The 21,819-nt window shown below is 35.1% G+C and overlaps 4 protein-coding genes and 2 non-coding genes across 7 annotated transcripts; 2 read left to right on the top strand and 4 right to left on the bottom strand.

Annotated features, from left to right (window-relative positions):
• Window positions 1–3,187: 3,187 nt before the first annotated feature.
• Window positions 3,188–4,915, bottom strand: LOC127265060 (UDP-glycosyltransferase 89B2). The gene has a single exon (XM_051294731.1). The coding sequence runs from the start codon at window positions 4,776–4,778 to the stop codon at window positions 3,339–3,341; it is 1,440 nt and encodes a 479-aa protein (XP_051150688.1). The 5' UTR covers window positions 4,779–4,915; the 3' UTR covers window positions 3,188–3,338.
• Window positions 4,916–5,263: 348 nt separating this feature from the next.
• TRNAD-GUC (transfer RNA aspartic acid (anticodon GUC)) lies at window positions 5,264–5,335 on the bottom strand. The gene has a single exon. It is a non-coding gene; the product is annotated as a tRNA-Asp (tRNA).
• A 1,563-nt stretch (window positions 5,336–6,898) lies between these two features.
• On the bottom strand, window positions 6,899–6,970 carry TRNAD-GUC (transfer RNA aspartic acid (anticodon GUC)). The gene has a single exon. It is a non-coding gene; the product is annotated as a tRNA-Asp (tRNA).
• A 2,409-nt stretch (window positions 6,971–9,379) lies between these two features.
• LOC127264672 (uncharacterized) lies at window positions 9,380–13,867 on the top strand. The gene is made up of 10 exons (XM_051294167.1): window positions 9,380–9,909; window positions 10,016–10,196; window positions 11,746–11,879; window positions 11,976–12,088; window positions 12,177–12,300; window positions 12,395–12,550; window positions 12,654–12,806; window positions 13,198–13,277; window positions 13,373–13,422; window positions 13,524–13,867. The coding sequence occupies exons 1-10, from the start codon at window positions 9,538–9,540 to the stop codon at window positions 13,652–13,654; spliced, it is 1,494 nt and encodes a 497-aa protein (XP_051150124.1). The 5' UTR covers window positions 9,380–9,537; the 3' UTR covers window positions 13,655–13,867.
• An 898-nt stretch (window positions 13,868–14,765) lies between these two features.
• LOC127264783 (uncharacterized) lies at window positions 14,766–17,467 on the top strand. The gene is made up of 3 exons (XM_051294313.1): window positions 14,766–15,142; window positions 16,091–16,114; window positions 16,855–17,467. Exons 1-3 carry the CDS (start codon window positions 14,935–14,937, stop codon window positions 17,154–17,156), a joined length of 534 nt encoding a protein of 177 aa, XP_051150270.1. The 5' UTR covers window positions 14,766–14,934; the 3' UTR covers window positions 17,157–17,467.
• Window positions 17,468–17,683: 216 nt separating this feature from the next.
• LOC127264781 (two-component response regulator ARR12-like) lies at window positions 17,684–21,258 on the bottom strand. Of its 2 annotated transcripts, XM_051294312.1 has the most exons (7): window positions 20,657–21,254; window positions 20,021–20,173; window positions 19,544–19,933; window positions 19,393–19,469; window positions 18,578–19,309; window positions 18,122–18,493; window positions 17,684–18,037 (listed from the first exon to the last, which is right to left on the bottom strand). In XM_051294312.1, the coding sequence occupies exons 1-7, from the start codon at window positions 20,787–20,789 to the stop codon at window positions 17,969–17,971; spliced, it is 1,926 nt and encodes a 641-aa protein (XP_051150269.1). In that variant the 5' UTR covers window positions 20,790–21,254; the 3' UTR covers window positions 17,684–17,968. The 2 variants fall into 2 exon arrangements, with proteins under 2 accessions (XP_051150269.1, XP_051150268.1); XM_051294311.1 differs by having other exon boundaries at window positions 18,122–19,309; window positions 20,657–21,258.
• Between the last annotated feature and the right edge of the window lie 561 nt (window positions 21,259–21,819).

Raw genomic sequence — 21,819 nt, 5'->3', positions numbered from 1 at the left:
TTACATTAAAATTTACTTTACATTCAAAATATCACATTAATACATATTTATATCACATCAAATAATTATTTCAATTCAAAATTTTATTATTCAAAACCAAAATTCCACGAATAAACACTTGTTTAGGGACTCATTCATTAAATTAGGTTTTAATTGTCTAGGTTATTAAACTTACATATATTTTGTTTCTTATTTGATTTCTACATTGATTTGTTGGATTTAGAAGTTGGCCTTGATGGATATTTTTGTTTTATTTGTTAATTTATGTGGATCTTATGCATGGTTTAAAGTAGTTTATATATATATAGGAAATTTAATTTGAATTTTGACTATAGTCTCTATATATAATTATGAAAAAAAACTTGAATTAATAGATCCTTATATGTAGGAAATTTAATTTGAATTTTGACTATAGTCCCTCTATATATAATTTATTTGGTAGAAAATGATATTCATATTATATATATTTTATTATAATCCAGTTATTAAAATAATTAAATACACACTTAAATTTTTTTAAATCTTACATAGTACAACATAAATAAAATAGTAATTAAATAGATTATTTTCAACTCAATCTTTAAGTTACTGTTAAGACAACGCAACTATTAATTATTCATCCGCTAATAGGAATCTCAAACGTAATATTTATAATTTAGTTAAACATAACTGTCATTTCTTTGACAAAATGTTTACTTTACTTCATAAAGCATTAATTTGTACAACTAAATTAATAATATATGATGTTCAATCAACAAAATGAGATAATTGGTCCATCAAGCAAAATTAATCATTTACCTTTTATATAGAGATTCAAAAATAAGAATATTAAAATCATAAAAATAATTATGTTAGATGAAAAACAAAAAAAATAAAATAAATTCTTTTATATATATATATATACATATATATTAAGGGTGTGTTTGTTTGAAGGATTTTGAAGGATTTCTACTATTCATTCAATTTTTTCTCCCCAAAAATATCACATCAAACACCTATTTTTCATTTTTTATATTATACTAAAAATCAATTTTATATTCAAAACATCACATCAAATCCTATTTATATCACATCATACAACTATTCAAATTCAAAATTTTTACTATTCAAATCCCAATCCAAAATCCAAACCCCCAAACAAACACACCCTAAGTTACTGAATGATACTATTGTAAATATGTTGAATTGTATATTACTCACAAGAGATTGATAAAAAAAAAAAAAAAAAAATGATATATTTATAACAAAATATAGTTTTGAAAATTATCACAATATTTAGAAATAAAATACTCCCTTCGTCCCATAACAAAATATCCATTTTTCCATTTTAGTTCGTCCTATAACAAAGTATCCATTTCCTTTTTTAGTAACTGTACTATCTACCTAACATTACAAATACCCTTACAACTTACAATATATTACACAAATGTCATTACCTTCATATCACACATACTAATAAGGTTATTTTAATCATTTCTACTTTATTCCTACTATATCTCAATATAATACTGGTATTTTTAAAACTACGTGCAAAAAACAAATGAATATTTAATTCCGGAACGGAGGAAGTATAATTTTGAATAATATTATGATTTTTTAAGGCAAAATATAATTGCTAATGTTTTTCAGGGTTGTTCAAGACATGACGGAAGACTAAATAAGATAAAATGAAAATTAACAAAAGGGGTGTCTATTTGTTAGATGATCTACCTAAAAATTGGACGGGATATATATGCGAAATTTGCGCATGGAGATGTACATCATTATTTATTTATTTATATATAAAAGTCAATTAACATTATTTAACAAATATATAGCATGTGGAACACACAAAAACTTGTTTCTTTGTTTTAGTTTTAATTTTTTTTAATATGTATTTGAGATAAAATAATTATTATATAAAATATTATTTCTTTGTCATAAAATATTATATTCATTAGGTAAGCATCATTTGATGGATATACTTAAATAATAAATAAGCATAATATCCGAGAGACAAATGATATTAGTTTATTTGATTGTGATTTCAATTTAGAACAATTAATATTTATTTTATATAAAATATATATATTTACAAATATTATACTAATACATATATATATGTTTTCAAAAATAAATATTTTATTTCAAATTAATATTAAATCACAACTGTTTGTTAAACTCTATGACATAATAATTAGTCAATCTTATTTTCGTTTTATTTAGATAAAAATTTTGAAAATTTTAAAATTTTGAAAAAAAAAAATAAAAACTTAAATGGTAAAATTTGAGTATTTAATATGATATTTTATATGAACAAAAATTGATGTAATATATATATTTTTAAAAAAAGTTATTGTTAATAATAAATGGTGCCAAATATTTTACAAAATATTTATATGCATAGAGTCTAAATTTTATTAATGTCTTATTTAAAATGTTGCTTAATATTTTTATGTTACCTTATCTTTTTAGTTTAAAATTTTATCGTTTTTTAAAAAGGTTTGGTTAGTTGCGTGTGTGTTTTATTTTAATATCATGTTTGGTATTATGAGGTAAAATAATTATTATATATAGAACGTGTTAACTATTTTTTTACACGTAAATATTATAAATATATTATTAAACATACAATTAATTTATATAAATTATATAGAAAATATAAAAAACAAATATATAAAATTTATTTTATATTTCTATTAATCAATAAAATATTATAGGATTATTTATTAATCTATTATAAATATTTAAAAAGAATACATTGAATGAAACGGATGTACTCTCTTTGTCTCGTACAAATAACAAATTTATTTATTTAGTGTTTTGATTTGAAATAATTTTATGTAAATTACAGGAATTCATATCGATAAATATAAAAATAATATTTTATATTGAATATTAATTTTTATAAAAAAATAAAATAAATATAGTGAGAATTATATATAAAAAAAATAGCAAACAAAATCAACGAATTTGGGTTTGTAATAAATATATATATATTTTTAAAATAGTAATAAAAGAGAATGAATTATAATATAATAAAAATAATAAATATATTTGTGTAAAATATAATTAATGAATAAAATATATATTGTGTAATAATATATTTATATAGAATGTTTTTAATAATACTATGTCGAAAAAAATTGTTGAATGAATTTAATTTTAAATTTGTCGGTAATGGGAAAAAAAATAAAATTAACGGACAAAAGAATATAACATTCAAACATCGTGTAACAAAAAATATACATATAATCGAATTTTTAAAATTACGTAATAGTTGAATAAAAAAAAAAAAAAATCTAAAAATATAAAATTGAATCTTCTTTCGTGGACAAATAATTCAATTATCTTGAAATTTATTGTAACGATACAGCTCCGCAAAGTTCAGTCGCAAAATCCTCCAAATCATTGACCGAACTTCCGCCGTCGCTAACGGCGTCCGCCGCCGCCTTCCTCAGCGCCGCCGCACGGGCCGTCTTCTCCGACCACTCATCCCCGACAGTTCCTTCCAGAAACCTCACCAGATCCTCCGCCGGAAGCACCGTCTCCCGCCCCTCGCAAACCCTAACCGCCACTCCCAACTGATCCACCAGCAGCGTCGCATTCAGAAACTGGTCGGCCTCCATCGGCCACGCCAGCATCGGAACGCCGGCGGCGATACTCTCCAGCACTGAATTCCACCCACAGTGCGTCAGAAACGCCGACACGGCCGTGTTCCGCAGTATCAGCACCTGCGGCGCCCACCCCCGAATCACCAAACCCCTCCCGGCGACCCGACCATCGAACCCCGGCGGCAGGGCGCCGTACATCCCGGCGGCGTGCCCCTGCGTCGCCGCCTTCACAGATAAAATAAATTTCACGGTGGACTTCTCCAGCCCCGCCGCCAGCTCCGCCATCTGCTTGTTCGTCAACACGGCCTGGCTCCCGAAGCAGATGTACACCACGCTGCGATCTTGACACGTGTCGAGCCAGGAGAGGATCTCGTCGGGCGAAATGGAGCTGGGTCCGCCCCGATGGATCGGGTCGGACCGGGGCAATACGGGTCCGATTGCCCAGACCCGGTTGTGACCCAGCACTTTTTTGAGGTACTGTGAATACACACCTTCCAATGCGTAGAACGTGTTGCCTACCAACCCATGGCTTTTTACGAAATTGGCCAGGAAAGAATCTTTGATAAATTCCGATTTTGGGTCTCCTCTTACGTAGCTACGGAAAATTGGGGATAACTGCCACCAGGGGTAAATCGGGGAATTGGGAATTTCTGGGAATCCGACCGCCGTGTTTCTGTCGTCGCCGTTTTTGAGCTCCGGCGACTGACACCACAGCGAGCGGATGAAGGAGATAGCGAAGAAGCCGGAGGGGAAGAAAGCGTAGCCGGGGACGCCGAGCTCGGCGGCGAGGTGGTTGGTCCAGCCGAGGAACATGTCGGAGATGATGGCCGCCGGCGGCGAGGGGTGGGTACGGAACCAGTCGGCGATGGGGTGGCGGAGGCCCTCGAGGGCGACCATCATATGGCGGAATCCGCCGGCGGGGAGGTCGACGGTGTTCTCGACGCCGGCGGGAATGGCGGGGTGCGCCGGGAAGGGGAGGACGAGGGCGGTGACGGAACGGGGATGGGCGGCGAGGAGGGGGTTGAGTTGCCGGAGGTTCTGGGGGGTGACGACGACGGTGACGGCCACGCCGCAGCGGGCGGCGAGGTGGTGGGTGAAATCGAGGAGGGGAATCATGTGGCCCTGGGCAGGGTATGGGAAGACAAGGACATGGACGGCGGCGGCGGTGGCGGTGGCGGCCGACATGGTGAGGTCTGGAGAGGGTGTGGAAAGAAGTAGAGAGTTGGGGTATGAATGAGTGGGAAATTATTTAGGTTTGGAGGGGTTTTTGTGGAAATAATTAAAGTGAGGAGGACCAGCGCAATAATGTGACCTTTTTATATTTGGCGTGGTTTTATTTTCCACTCCATAAAATCAACTACTATTCCTTTTCTGCTATTATTTATGATATCATATTATTAAAAATCTCTACAGGATTGATTATCAGGATATTGTTATCTAAAATATAGAGTAAAAAATTATATAGATAGTATAAAAATAATACATATAAAAATATATTTTATTCTTTTGACCGATCAAACAAACTCATATTGTAACACTATTTAATTGTTTTCTAATCTACATTGGTTGGCGGTTGTTAAATCGTATTGGGCATCTTTGGCCCATTACATAAAATCTATTTAATTTTTGGCCCAAAATAAGTAAAAAATGAAAAAAAACAAAACAAAAATCGCCGTTGCCGGGGATCGAACCCGGGTCGTCCGCGTGACAGGCGGAAATACTTACCACTATACTACAACGACATTTGTTTATTAGAGTTAGTTATTTTACATGAATAAATGATAATTTATTTATGTTATTTCATTAGAGCCAAAAATGAATATTATCTCAATCAATTTTTTTTTTTTTTTCATTTTTTTTTACCATTACAAAATAATTATAAAAAAAATAGTCATATAGAAAAAATAATGATCATTTAAAATTTCAAGCCATATATTTGTACAAATACGGGTAAGACATCCCTAGTGGGTATGTGAAACTTGCATATGCATATGCCATAAATGAGGACGGTAGGACTCGAACTCGAGACCTAGCCAAACTCTGATACTATATCGGATGCGGAATGACCGTCTCAAGGGAAACACAACCATTATTTATTTATCCGCAAACGAAAGTCCCCAACACAAAAATTGTCTTCGTTGTCAGCATCGGACATGTAGATTTTAAGTTCCATGTAATAGTCAACAAGTTCCATGTAGATTGTCTACGCGTCTGATCCATGCCGCGATACCGGAAGAGACAACAATAGGTGACCACGACTCGATCGGAACTTACAAGAGCTGTAATCCACAACAAGTTCATAAACAATGGATTTTGCAAACCAAATGGCTAAGTGAATGAATTCTTCATTGTTTTTTTCATTTTTTTTTATTATTTTTTATGATGTAGAAATTTGCGACCGCTACTTTTCAAATGGGTTGTGCGGGTAACTCTCAACTGAATCTAATAGTATGCAATTTACGCTTGACAAAACTAATTACATTAAACGAACCATGTGTTTTTTTTTATTTATTTATTTTTTTACGACGTGAGAATCTACAACGGCTACTTTTCGAATGTGCTCTGAGTAAACTTCCGATTGAATCGAATAGTCAGTGATTTATGTCCGATAAAACAAGTCACATTAGGAAAATCAGGTGTGACAGGTAAAACCCGAAAGCATATGGAGTTTGAACTCATGACGTCACGCGCACGAGTCCACCCTAATTCTATTAGGTCATCTCTTACAGGACAATCTCTTCGCTTTCTTATTCTGTCAATGGAGATGGAGGGTTGAAGAAGATAAAATCGTAATAAAATTACTATGCGATATTTACATCATGAGATTATAATAAAATATATTATGTACAATAACTCAAAATAAAAGATGATTTTTATGCATAAGAAAAGAAGAAAAAAAATGTTTAATTTAATATATATTTTTTTTTAAAAAAAAAGTTGAATAGTAAAAAGTTTTTAAAAATTTCCAAACAAACAAAGTTTAAGATACATGCAAATTAAAAAATGTCTTTTAAACACACAGAATATAGATATTTGAATTCTATTTTCTTTTGAATTTATAATAAACAAAATCATATTAAAAAACAACAACAATATATGCAAATGACGTGATGATTATGAATATGTTAGCAGCAATAATATAATTTCATAATTTCTGTATTTTTATTAGATAAACTAATGCAGTCCAAAATATTCATATTTATTACGGGCTTAATATTAATAGAAGCCATGTGAATAATTTGGGCCTTTCGGCCCATTACATAAATCTATCTACTTTTTGGGTACGTAAAAAAATATCAAAAAATCGCCGTTGCCGGGGATCGAACCCGGGTCGTCCGCGTGACAGGCGGAAATACTTACCACTATACTACAACGACATCTGTTGTTATGCTTAAAATACGTTATTAATTTTAATAATAAATGATTATTTATGTATATTATTTTATTATATGACAATTATTTATAACATACTTGTGGTATAAAAAAATTGCACTATTATCCTTTACAATTTAAAAATTGTATGAGATTCTTTGTGCTTTTAAAATATTGCACAGGTTCTCATTTTTGTGAATTATATGCGATATTTTCAAAATTACAAAGGAATTTGTTACGCACAAAAAAAAAAAAAAAAGTAAAATAAGGATTGCAGGATTTTAAAGGAAGTTAGACACGAAGTCGAGTGGAAAAGGAGAAAAATTTGTGCTCAGGTCGGTTGGTCCTCGGTCGGTTGGTCTGGTCAGTTGGTCCTCGGTCGGATCGGCAGGTCGAAAGGTCTGCGGTTAGATAGGTAGGTCGGTTGGTCCTCGGTCGGTTGGTCCGGTCGGTTGGTTCGTAGGTCGGAAGGTCCGCAGGTCGGATAGTCTTCGAGTCGGACGGTCTACAGGTCGGACGGTCCGCAGGTCGGAAGGTCCGCAGGTCAGATAGTCAGCGAGTCGGATAGTCAGCGAGTCGGACGGTCTACAGGTCAGACGGTCCGCAGGTCGGAAGGTCCGCGGTCGGATAGTCAACAGGTCGGATCAATAAGTCGGATGGTTTGCAGTCGGTTGGTTCGCAGTCGGTTGGTCCGCCATCGGTTGAGTTGGTCAATACGGAGTTTGGACCAAGCGAAGGTCTGTTAATTAGTCGCCTAATTGAGTGAACAGTAGTTCAGTCGGTTGATGGGGCAACCAAAGAGTCGTTTGGTCTAGCGGTCAGTTAGTCTCTGGATTGGTCGGCTGGGTATGCAGTTGGCCAAACGGGTGAAGGCACGTGTCAATAAAGGAGAAATTAGTGGGCGGGTTGCTGTAACCGACCAGGCGACGGTTCTGAAACGTCTTTTTAGGGAATATTTAAGGATGCAGATTTTTTATCTTCAGTGATTTTCAATCGACATCAAATTCAAGAGAATTGCTTTTGGGGATCACCACTTCATTTTCCAATCTGTAGTTTTTATTTTCCAGTTTATTTTCTGTACTGTACAGTGTTTAGAGATTCATAATCTCAGACACTAAATATATCAAATTCGAAGATAATTTCTTATTTTCGGATTTTATTTTTTGTTTGTTGAAAAAATACATCAACAGAATTTTATGCAATTTTTTTTAAAATACGATTGAACTTTCAAATTTTAATTCGGAGAATATAATGTCGAATTTTTAAACCATGTGTGAATTATAAGCAATTTTGTGTTATTATATATATATAGTTTTATTATTTATATTTTTTTTTATTTTATGACTTCCTCAGTTGTTATTTTTACTAGATTTATTTTTATGTGCCATTGTTTAGTTGTATAATTTTGATGATTTTTAATTATTTTATCTTTATACATTTGAAATGATGAGGAAAAACTTTGTATAAACAAACAACAATAAAATTGTAAAATCTTTTGACACATTTCAAAAAATTTTGATGGTGGGGTGAAAAACTATCAAATAAGTTTTGCTTAGTATTTATAATTTTAAATGTTTTATTATTAGATATAAAGAATTATAAAAATATTATAGAAAAAATATATATATACTTTTATGTGTCTTTCGTAATATATTAATTATTTTTTAAAAAAATTGATTTGAAATTATTTAGTGATTAAAATTGATGTATTTTTTATATTGGAATTAAAATTAACATATTTTAATTAAATTGAAACCAAAATATATTTTTTTAATCACAGTTTGTTGTATAATTTTTTAAAATCATGTATAAAGTACAATTATTATAAAAAAATTGATAAATCAATTTAAATGAATTAAAAAAAAAATATTTCCTCCGTCACATTGAAAGGTTACTTTTCTAATTTAGTAATTGACTACCTACTTAACATAATAAATACCATTTCAACTTACAATATATTACACAAATGTCATTACTTTTATATTACACCGTACTAATAAGAGTGTTTTTATCTTTTTCATTACAATCTAATCTAATCTAATATAATACTAATATTAAAAAATTTACGTAAAAAAACAAATTTTATCAAAAATTAATTAATCGTCGACAACGTAGGAAGTATACGTAAAATGAGCAAATATCTAAATAATAAAGTCGATAAATATCAAAAATCCTTTGACTCGTCAAATCCCACACTAGTGAGGACAAATGACTAAATTGACAATTGTCATAATTCCATTCTCAACAGCACCCTGGGCCTCCAACACCCGACAAATCCACACCACACATCAACGAACCAGATCCATCCGGTCCTGAAGTCCATGGACCTCTCCAAAACCCCCACCAATTATTACACCATTGAAAGAAAACAGCTTCTGACAGAACCACTGTAGGTGACAAAAAACCAAAAATGGAGCTTCCATGATTTTCCCAAAAAAAAAAAAAAAAAAAAAAAAAAACAGGTCAGGATCTGCCATCCCCAGCAATGTGCTGGCGTTTGTTGCAGAAATATGGCTTCTAGTGCACCCACCCTTCAAAGCTAAAACCCCCCAAAGAAATCGAAATTATAACCATGGCTTTGCTTTCTTCCTTCCTTTCCCTCCTTCTTCTTCTTCTTACCATAGCTTCTGCAGATTCAGGTCCTCCATCTTTGTTCTTCCCAGGATTAATCTACAGTTCATCTTCCTTAAAAAACCCGAAGCCAAGAACAACAATAACCTACAAAACCCATTATTTCCCCCAAACTTTAGACCACTTCACATTCCATCCCCAAAGCTACAAACTTTTCCCCCAAAAGTATCTCATCAACACCCAATTCTGGCACAAAAATGGCCCCATTTTCGTCTACACAGGCAACGAAGGAGACATCGATTGGTTTGCAGCCAACACAGGTTTCTTGCCCGACATTGCCCCCAAATTCAACGCCCTTCTTCTCTTCATCGAGGTATATATACATACATACATACATATATATATTATGAATTCTCAGATCATGATTATCCTATCCATTCGTCGATTCCAATGTTATTGGTTTGTTTGAATTATTGCAGCATAGATTCTACGGAGAATCGAAGCCGTTTGGGAATAAATCGACGTCGACGGCGAAGAAACTAGGGTTTTTGAACTCGCAGCAAGCGATGGCTGACTTTGCAGTTCTGATAAGAAGCTTGAAGAAGAATCTGTCTTCTGAAGCGTCTCCAGTTGTGGCCTTCGGAGGATCCTACGGTGGAAGTAAGTTTTTCAATCCAAACACGCCCTTAATAATGAAACTGACGTTACGTGAAGAAATTATTACTTATTACACTTCCTTCCACCATGTGGACGTTGTTTTCGTGGAAATTTTCTTTCCAGCTAAGGCCGTGTTTGGAAGTTTTTAGAAATCTGCATCTAACCTGTCTCTTTAATCTGTGGCATTTAATAGATAATGATATACTACCAAACAAATCTCATCAAGGTTATGTAGTAGTTATTACTCACTCTATTTTACAAGTATATACATTTACTTTTTGGGTGTGTTTGTTTGGGGGTTTGGATTTTGGATTGGGATTTGAATAGTAAAATTTTTGAATTTGAATAGTTGTATGATGTGATATAAATAGGGTTTGATGTGATGTTTTGAATGTAAAATTGATTTTTAGTATAATATAAAAAATGAAAAATAGGTGTTTGATGTGATGTTTTTGGGGGGAAAAAATTGGATGAATAGTAAAAATCTTCCAAAATCCTTCAAACAAACACACCCAAATTTGTATAAATTTTATAAGTATTGTATTATAATTATAGTTGATTATAGTTTTATGCATAAATATAAATATAAATATAAATATAAATATGAGAGTATTTATAATACTGTATCCGTCCACGAACTAATGTCTACTTTTCTATTTGGAACGTCCAAAAATTGTCCTCTTTCTATTTTTATACATAGAATTTATCTTTTTACCCTTATTTAAAATCTTTTTATATATATACACAAAAAAATGACTATTTTGTCAATTTACAACAAAAAAACTAATTACCTAAAAAAACGTGTAGATATTACTTAGGATATTAGAAAATGGACGGAGGGAGTACTATATAGTTATATCATACTTCCTCCGTCTCAAAACTATAGTTTGGGTTATGTTTGACACGAGATTTAAGGAATATTGATATTATATTGGTAGTGGGTAAAAAGTACGAGTAAAAGACTTTTTTTTTTTTATCATTGTGAGTGTATCAGTGTAAAAGGTAGTGGCTGTAATAATAATGAAAAAGTAACAGTAGTTTTATGGTGATATGATTATTTATGAAAATAAGACTATTATTTTGAGACGAACAAAAATGATAAACAAGACCGTATTGAAAAAGAGGGAGTACTAATTAAAATAAAATAGATATTTTTATTTTGAACAACAAAAAATTAGTGAAATGGAGGGAAATACTAATATAAACTATCAAATTAATAATTTTTTTATTTATTTTTTATTTTTTTATATTATATTCCTCTAGATCAATTGGGACAGTGTTTTGTAGTACTATAAGATTTACAAATATATTCATAGTATTATATTAGCAATTGATATAAATTGTTGGTTAAAATTTTACCTTTGTGGAATTGAGTTTTACTAATATAATAAAATTGTTTTACTTACTAACGTGAAAAATAGTGATATTTATATAATAATAAAAAAGAGAGAATATTTTTTGAGTTTTGTTTTTAATTTTTTAAGTTCAACTAATATTGTTAATTTTTTTAAAAAAATATTATGTACATAATAAAGGTTATTTTCATGTGCAGTGCTTGCTGCTTGGTTTAGACTGAAATACCCTCACGTAGCCATTGGAGCATTGGCTTCTTCAGCTCCAATTCTACAGTTCGATAAGATCACTCCATGGACAAGTTTCTACGATGCTGTTTCCCAGGATTTCAAGGTCTTTTCTTTATGTAATAAAACTTGTCGATTTTTACAGAGAATCGTAAAAGTTGTCGATCTTATTACCAACAAGTTTAATGAATCGATTGGTCAGGAAGCAAGTTCGAACTGTTTTCAAGTGATCAAGGGGAGCTGGCCTGAGCTCCAAGCCCTATCCACCTACAAACAAGGATTAGCCGAGCTGAGTCGAACATTCCGGGCTTGCAAGTACGTGTAGAACTACTCGAGTTTCTTAAATAAAACAGGGGAGTTGTCTGTAGTACTAACTTACATTGCTGATCTTGTCTGAATTCAGACAAGTTCGATCCATATACTCCGCGCGAGACTGGCTATGGGAAGCCTTCGTTTACACGGCGATGGTGAATTACCCGACAGCCGCAAACTTTCTGAAGCCGCTTCCCGCTTACCCCGTAACAGAGGTGTGTCGAACTACGATTTTCTTCCTCAACAGACTCTCGATCTAATATTCGATTTCGATTTTTTTAATTTTTTAATTTTTTTTTTTTTTTGAAGATGTGCAAGATTATCGATGGATTCCCGCCGGGAGCTACGAAGCTGAGCCGAGCCTTTGCAGCCGCAAGCTTGTACTACAATTACTCGTCGAGCCAGAAATGCTTCGCCCTCGAAAATCCGAGCGACGATCATGGCCTCAGCGGTTGGAATTGGCAGGTGAAATCGTCGATCTTTTTATTTTTTTTGAGTTAGGTATTTTTTTATTATATGCGCGATGAAAATAGGGATGATAATCGATCGATGGATCGATCTTTTTTAGGCGTGCACGGAGATGGTTATGCCGATGGTCGTCTCGAACGAGAGTATGTTCCCTCCGTCGTCGTTTAGCTACAAAGAGTTTTCGGATGATTGCGAGAAGAACTACGGAGTGAGGCCTCGTCCACATTGGGTCACGACCGAGTACGGCGGCACGGTAAGCTTAATTGTCGTCGTCATTAGTTTTTTTTTTCGAAGAAATTAGGTCTAAATTAGGGTAGAAGTTATAGTGCTGATTGGACCAAATCAAAACATATTTTCAATGACATAGTACATATGACGTGTGCTGAGATTAATAGTAGTACGTGTTGTCTGGCCAATTGTTATGTATTGTCGGTTATATATGTTGTATTTGTATTATATTAATATAAATTGTGTGTTATCTGTTGATACTATGCTGAATTATAGATAGTTGTCATGAGAAGACACCAAACAGGTGTGCTGAGCACATAATTGAATAACTGAGGAAATATTAATATTAATTGTGCTATATGTTGTTATATCATATGTTGTCAGTACAGTGCTGAATTATTGAGTTGTCATGACAGGACATCAAATTGGTGTTGAAGAGGTTCGGAAGCAACATTATATTCTCGAACGGGTTGCAAGATCCATGGAGCCGAGGAAGGTTAGTTCGAATTCTCGATCATTTCTTCTTGCTTTTGGTAATATCGACGAATGCTTAATTATTATTATTTTTGCATTACCGAATATGACGATCAGCGTGCTGAAGAACATATCCGACACCATTGTGGCTCTCGTCGCCGAGAAAGGTGCGTTCTTGTCTTATTTTCGACAGCATTTCGATCTTACGTTGTTTTGTATTGTCCATTGCCTCCAATGTCTGCTGTTTGTTCCTCCATCGCCATTGCAGGAGCTCACCACACGGACCTTCGATCGGCGACGGCGGACGATCCCGACTGGCTGGTCGATCAGAGGAGGCAAGAAGTTCAGATCATCGAAAAGTGGATTTCAGATTATTACAAAGACTTGGAGGGAGCGTAGAGAGCTGCCGAAGTTGTGCATGGCAAGAAAAGCTTATTGTGAAGAAATGGAGAAAAGTATATTACAGAAATATACGAGGAGGAAGAAGAATCATTGCAAGAATCCTATGATGAATTACTGAGGGCAATACAATTGAAGATTGTATTGTTATTGCTATTGTCCCAAAGGGAAAATAAAAATACATCTCTTATAAAATATTTATTTTATTTATCAGTCTTATATATATATATATATATTTATTTAAAAATATAATTATATATTTAATAAAAATTTTAATTTTATAATTTTAATTAAATTGATAATTTATTTTAATTTTAATTTATAATTATATTTATTATATAATAATTATTTTTTAAATGCATTAGCTCCAGCTAGAGGAGATATCACTTTTGCACTCTTGTAATGCAAATTTTGAATACTAAAAAATTTAAATTTGAATAGTAGCAATATTATGTAATATAAATAAATATTAATGTAGTATTTTGAATATAAAATTAATTTTTTAAGTATAATATAAAAGTTATAAATATGTTTTCGAGTTATTATTTTAGAATAAAATTCGGAGAAAGTATTAAAGTCTTACTAAAGAATAGTATAAATTAGAGTAATTTAAAGGTATGTTTCTTTAGCCATCAAATAGCCATAAAACCTAAATTTTCTATTATTTGAACTTTGTATATATATATATATATTTTAAATATATTTTTTTTTTCTCACAAAATATTTATTTTAATACTAAATCAAAATTAATTTTTTTTCAGACTCATAAAAAAAATACACTTCGTACTTATGGATTTGATCTGCATGGATTTAAAATTATTTATGAATTAATATTTACAAAATATTTGTTAAAATTTTAAGCTTCAATTCTTTTTTATAAATATTATATAATAGTTATATTATATACATATATTAGTATTTTATTATTTATAAAAATAAATAAATAAAAAACAAGAAAAAGAATATAAAAGCGACATTTGAACAAGAAGTCATATCATCCAACTTAGAAATCTTCTTTTTTTTTTTTAAAAAAAAAAAAAAAGAAAAAAAAAAAAAAAACCCTCACCGACTGCTTCCCCAAAAACTTCTCAATCTAAATTCCCAATTATTATAAAAAAAAATAAAAAATGACAAATCGTCTCCTCCGCGTGGTTACAGATCGACAGATCCCACATGCGCATTCAATTTGATGAGCCCACCCCACTGTGAGATCCAATATTCTTCGACTCGCCATTGCAATTGCAGAGGAGAGCAGAGCGATACAAGTGGGGAGGACAGAGATGAGCAGAAGATCGGGGGCTTGCTTGCGCTGCTGCTTGGTGATTTTTGCAGTCGTTTCCGCCCTCTGTGTATGTGGGCCGGCGCTCTATTTTAAATTCCAGAAAGGCTTGAAATTCAAGGGAGCTGCTACTGCTGCGGCCTCCTCTTCTTGCCCTCCCTGCGTCTGCAATTGCGCGCCTCCCCAATCGCTTTTCCAGATTGTTCCCGGTACGATTCCGCCTGCTACTTCCCGATCCGATTGTTCTAATTTGTTTGTGCTTGTGCTGGAATTCTGTGCCCTAATTTTTTGTTTTTGTTATTTGAGATCATTGTTGGTGTGTTTTTGGTTCTGATGGTATTTCTGTTGTTCTTGTAGTGTACTTTAGCTGAATTTCGATTGTGGATTATTTGATACTTAGTTTAATTCCTCGCCATTTCGTTGAAAATTTATTGTTCGTGTTTGTACTGTTCTGTTGGAACTGAAGAAAGTAGTAACTGTTCGTCGGCATATAACTAACTGACAAATATGTGAAGGCTAATAATTCTGCTTACCTTTTTCCGCTGGATCATCTGCAAAGTTATAATTGTTCCATCTCTTTGTGTGTTTGTGTTCGATGCCACTGCATTTTAAGGGCAATTGTAGTGAGAAACGCAAGGTGGTTTTTAAGGTATAGGAATGGATTGGGAAACTACTGCAATGTTGATGATTTGGAGAGAAAATAGGAATACCGAAATCCAGTTCTTTGCTTCCAAGAAGTATTTTGTGCAATTTTGCTGTCCCCGACCTTTACGAACTTTAAAGCCAGGAGCAAATTAGATAACAGCTTGCAAGGGAAAGGGATATAAGTGCATGAATTGTAAACAAAGATCGTTGAAAATCTATACAAAAGAAAGTTGAACGGGATAAGTGAGGATGTCAGGTTAAGTTTGCAGTTTAGAATTCGAAAGCACTCATATCTAGCTCATTTTTCAACGATCTTTTGTTTACAATTCACTATTTTAGAATTCTTACTAATATCTAGCTCATTTTTCTTTCTTATTGATTTTCAACGATCTTTTGTTTACTATTTATGCACTTATATAATCTTATTTCACCATTGTTTTGTTTCAGTCCTTTTGTGAATAAGAACATTTCGCTTTACTGACACTTTGCACTTTATATTTGTTTCCTTGCAGGGTTGGCTAATCTCTCTGTTTCAGGTAAGGATGGAGATTACTATAATATAATTTCATCTATGTTCGGCACTCATTTTCTCCTTGAAAAAAATTAATGTCATTGGAAACCATCCCCTTTTTTCCCTCTGAAATATATAAGACGATTGTGCCAAAGTTCCTTTTTGCTTAATAGTACTTTGAATCTTAATTTCTATGAGTTGCAATTTCATTTGCCTATATTAGAAGTTTGAAAACACTGAAACAGCATTGTTATTCGTTTCAAGGTACTCGTTACACAATGATAAAAGAGAAGCTGATTTTCATTTTTCTTGTAAAGATGGTTGATATTTATTCAAGTTGTTTGATGGTAGAAACAAGCTTAAAGCATTTGATCGATGCATCTTTTTATACTTGAAAACTAGTGTTTTATTTATTTTTTCCTCGAATCAATGTTGAATTGTGTCCCTTTTTGCTACTCATTTATATTAACTTTTTTCAATGTGTGATATAACATAAGAAAAATACTTCAACGACGATTAATAAATCCATTCTTAGAGATTCGAGCTAAGGTAGTGATCTTATAGTCATGGATATCTTCAAGATGCAAAATAAAACCAAGCTTAGCTGTAATTTCCTCACATGACAATGGATATGTATTTCCTGTTCAAATCTTACTGTTGTATACACATACATGTTTTATAACTCCGGGTTTTATGTCTTTATAATGCTTCTCGACATATTTTGTGAAATCCCGACTAACCTCTCAAAACATTTCGTTGAAGCAGATTGTGGAAAAGATGATCCTGATCTCAAGGAAGAGATGGAGAAGCAATTTGTGGACTTACTATCCGAAGAACTGAAGCTGCAAGAAACAGTCGGGGAAGAGCACTCTAAACACATGAATGTTACCTTATGGGAAGCAAAAAGATTGGCTTCTCAATACCAAAGGGAAGCCGAAAAGTGCAATGCTGCTACCGAAACCTGTGAAGCAGCCAGAGAGCGATCGGAGGTTCTTCTTGCAAAGGAGAGGAAAATAACTTCTTTGTGGGAACAAAGAGCCCGAAAACTCGGCTGGGAAGGGGAATAGTTACACACCGGAAAAATACACTTACCTTTTATCCAGCATTCTACACGGTGATCAACCCATACAGGACGAAATCCGGACACCTATCCAAAGCAAGCAAGTTTACGGTAATGGCTCTTATAGTTTCTTGTTTCGCATTCTTTTCTAGCTACTTGTATTTAAATCTTATTGCACTCTAGATAACCTATGTTTTCGCACAATCGCGAGCTTACACGATCGATCTTTTGTTCCGGATGTCTGAACATGTCTTAGCCTTGTGGAAGGATCTCTATAAATTCCTGCAAGAAATGGCAATAGTTTTCTGCAATTTTTAACTGTCTTTTTTTCCAGAAAGTTGTGCTGTTATGTCAACAATTTATATTTATGTAAATTTCCATGATGTGAAAATTTACCGAAGTGCTTTCGTAAGTGGTGAGACCTTTCTGTTCTTGTGAAAAAAAAAAAAGAAAGTTTTCTTGGATAGTTTATGACACTGTTTTATTACAGTGTGATAATAATAGATTGGCTCAAACAGGCATCAACAACAGTCACATTTGAATGCTTATTTCATAGGTCAATTCCATTAACTAACAGTTCAGAACTTCACATTACTGTTCTTAGAATCCTACAGTGCCAATTCCAGTTGCAAATAAAAACATAGAAAAAAAAAAGAGAACAGCAACAAATTAAGACAAACCTACGAAGATCCAAAGATTCTCAGATGAAATAAAAACACATCACATATATAGACACAACACGACGAATTCGAATGGTTCGTTTTCACAGCCTAAGTTTTACGAGGAACTTGTCTCTCTTCGTCTCCCTTCTTCGAAACCTCACAGCCCGGCGCCGAAGCCGTAATCGTCGAACCCGTAGTCGCAATTCGGCACCGGCTCTTCTCGCTCCTACACACCAACAAACGACGAATTACAGATCGAGAGAAATTCGACATATTGAATAATGTAAACTTCGAAAAATTTTTACCGTACCCGTTTGATCATCGCGTTCATCATATCATCCAACGAACCGTAGCCGCCACGATGATTGAATAAGGCGTCGCTCGATCTCGCGATTGTTTCATTCGCCATTTTCTCATTCTCGTTCGGTTGGACGAGATTCAACCCGTTGCTTCCACCTAATCTTCCGTTCACAAACATCCCGATTTTCTGGTTGAACATCCCGCTGCTCTCTTGTTCGATGTTCCGGGTCATCGACGACGCGCCGCTGTCCGCAACACAAGCGTTCATGGAAGCAAAATTACTCTTCGACCCATGACCGTAATTCGGGCCTTGCTCGCCGCCGCCGCCCCACCTCTGGTTCGGGATATTCTGCACGTCGCCGACGACTAAGCCTTCTTGGAACTGCAAGTCCAAAGAAATGTCAATGGAGTTGCTCGATAAATAATAAGGTGTAATCGAGAAACCGTCGTCCCTCCCGGAGCTCACCGGAAGCTGATTCTGGAAAGGATCCCCGCTTGAGAGTATCGGATTCTGCTGAAGTTTTGAAGATTCAATCGCGCCTGGATCGAGCAAATTCGACGAGCTATTGACGCCAGCGTTGAAGGAATCCAAGTTGAAAGAAGCCGTGTTGTGCGACGATTGGCTCCCGAACCCGCCGTCGCTCAGCGTTTGCGGCGAGTTCCCCTGCAGCATCATCGGATTGCTCCCGGGGATGGCGCTGAGTATATTGCTCGTGCTGCCAAGCGCCACTCCCGGGTCCGTAAACGCGTTCGAAGACGCTCCATACATCCTCGACTCGTCTAAAGCGTTGAAACTCATCGCGCTCGTCGAGTACTTCTTCTGGTGTAGCTGATCGAGCTCCAGCGACGACGGGATCCCTTGAAATAAACCCGGATTCTGACCCGCGGCGGGAATGACGGGATGCATTTTCCCGAGCGCTGAGATGCTTTGAGCGTGACCCGGCTGGCCGAGCGGCGGAGGAGCGAGATTACGGAGGTTGACGTTAGCCGGAGAATTTAGCCTCCCGAGCATTCCCCCCGGGCCGTAAGGCGACAATGCGGCATTTGAAAGTCTCCCCGACCCGGCCAACGATCGAAAATCTGCGAGCCCCTCGTACGGGCCGATACGCATAAACGGGTCCTTCACCCCAAGCGCAGCCGCCATGTTCGCTTGCTGGGTCGCAACGGAGCTGATTCTTTTCAAATAAAGTCGATACTTCTGCAAACGTATAACGAATCGAGTATTACGACGTACACTAAAGAATTCGATCGACGTAACGAAATCGAAATCGCAACCAGTACCTGGAGATGGCTCGCGACGTTTTCGCGCGTAAGTCCTTCGACGTTCATCAGGTCGAGAATCCTTTTCGGAACAGCCTCTGCAACAAAAGCAAGAAAATTATCAAAATTAACAGCCGAACAATGTTAAAAAGATGGAAGTGTAGAAAATTACTTTCGATTCCCAATTGATTAACCGCAGCGACGAACTTCCTGTGAAGCTCGATCGACCAGACGACGCGAGGCTTCTTCTGCGTGGCGGGATCTTCACCATCGTTCCCGTTCTCGTCGTTCTCGTCTTCCTCTTCTTTCCTCTTCCGATTAAATTTCCCGTTCTGATCGGAATTACATCCCACAGGCGATCCGTGACCCTCTCCGCTCGAATCATTTCCCTTAACTTGTTCGTTGGATTTCGTTTGATTCTTCGAGTCGAATTTCCTCCTGCGGATCACATGCTGGAAAATGTTCCTCAGCTCTTCGATCCGAACAGGTTTCACCAAATAGTCGCAGGCGCCGTGATCGACTCCTTTCAGGACAAGTTTCGGATCGCTATTTGCAGACAACACTAAACAAGACAAAAGAATCGTTCAATTCGATCCGAATTCTTCAGCATTGTCCTAAAAAACGACGAAATGAAAACATAATAACGTACTAATGACAGGTAAATCCATTTCGAGGCCGACGAGTTCCAACAGCTTGAATCCATCCATGTCCGGCATATGGACATCGCTGATAACCAAATCGAATCGATCCTTATTCTCCCGGAGCATTTTCAGCGCCATTCTCGCCTGCTGCGTCGTTGTTACTGCCAACAAATTTTCGTCGGAAATTCGATCAAACTATATTCACCCTTTGGACATACATACTTGCCATTACATACAAATTCATCAATCTTTCGAAATGGGATCTTAATTCTTAACCTAAACTCTTCAAGAACATAAAACCTATCTCTTGATGCAACAAATTATCCAATTCCAAGTTTCATTTCAGACAATCAAATTACAGAACTTCCTTACAACGTTAATGGCTGCAGTGTTTGAGAAATCCAAGATCCATGGGATCAATTACAACATTTCGAAAGTCAAACACATCGAAGATTCACTGTAGGATAGATACTAAGATTACAAGTCAAAATTACAGAACAAAAAAACTAAAGATCAGCAGTGGTAACCAAGAAAGTTGGGGGAAATTTTCTCAAGTCAAACCCCACAAACAATTAATTTTTCAATTAAATTTACCATTAGAGAGCAAATCAAGAACAACAACAAGAAAAAAAGCAAGAACATACCGTGATATTGGCATTTCCTGAGAAGGGTTTCGAGCAATTTCAGACAAATTGGGTCATCATCGACGGCGAGAACACGCATCCCGACAGGGAAATTGCCACAATTCTCGTCAGCCCTAATTTTCTCGACAGTCATGGTGGTTCAAAAATTTTTTTCCCCCAAATTCAAGAAAACCCACAAACAACAAACACAAACCCCTTTCTTCTAAAGGTCGAGTCTTTTCAACTCTGAACTTCCCCCAAAAAGTGACTTTCCCCAAAACCCCAACAAAAATTCAGACAAACCTTCAAAAGAAGAGATCGGGAAATCAATCGATCGATCGAACGGGGGGGGGAGGGGGGGGGGGCTGCTACAGTGCGCCGTGTCTGCGTGCAGACACACTGATTTGAATCTCGAGCAAAAAAATGGACAATGATGATGGCGATGGCCAATAAAAACACAGACACACATACAAAGTGACTACTGCCTCTTCAACCCAACAATAACACCAAATCGAATCAGTTCTTTTTCTTCTCACCTTAATATCTAAAAGCCAAGATTAATTTTTGTCTTTTTCCTTTTTATTTTTTTTCTTCCTCTCTCTTTAAAAACTAGTGATTGCTGACAAAAGATGTGTATAAAAATTGTAAATTGGAAATAAGGGTATAGGTACAGATTGGCGTATGTATGTATATATGTGTGTATGTATATGTGTATGTATATATGTGTGTATGTATATGTGTATGTATATATGCATGTGTACAGTGGGATAGAATAATGGAGCTTTATGGATTCGAATAATGGAGGGCATTTTAATAGTAATTTTTATTACCTCTCTCTTAATCAAATGGGACCAGAGAGAAGCATGCAATTTCGGAAGTGGAAGACTTTTTCTGAGTATTTATCTCCTGCTTCGCACCCCACCCTTACACCCCCCCCCCCCCCCCCCCCCCCCCCCCCCCCCCCACCATTTTCTCACTCTACCCCTAAACCTTTCTTTACCTTTAACTTCAAGCTTACAAAAACAAATACTCTCAATTCTTTATTTAATAAAAAAATTATTTTTTTACAAAAACAGTTCATCGGGTAGCCTGAGCCAATTCTTTTACATAATTAATTTTTTTTTTTTTTATTGGGTGGGTAATGAAAATTTGAAAATGCTGTTTTGGAAATGTTAAGGTTGTCT

The sequence above is a fragment of the Andrographis paniculata genome, unplaced genomic scaffold (assembly GCF_009805555.1).
Source record: "Andrographis paniculata isolate CXL003 unplaced genomic scaffold, ASM980555v1 Contig71END, whole genome shotgun sequence".
In the NCBI taxonomy this organism is placed as follows: Eukaryota; Viridiplantae; Streptophyta; class Magnoliopsida; order Lamiales; family Acanthaceae; genus Andrographis; species Andrographis paniculata.
Note: the sequence above shows the minus strand (reverse complement) of the source record. Positions and strands in the feature narration are given on the sequence as shown.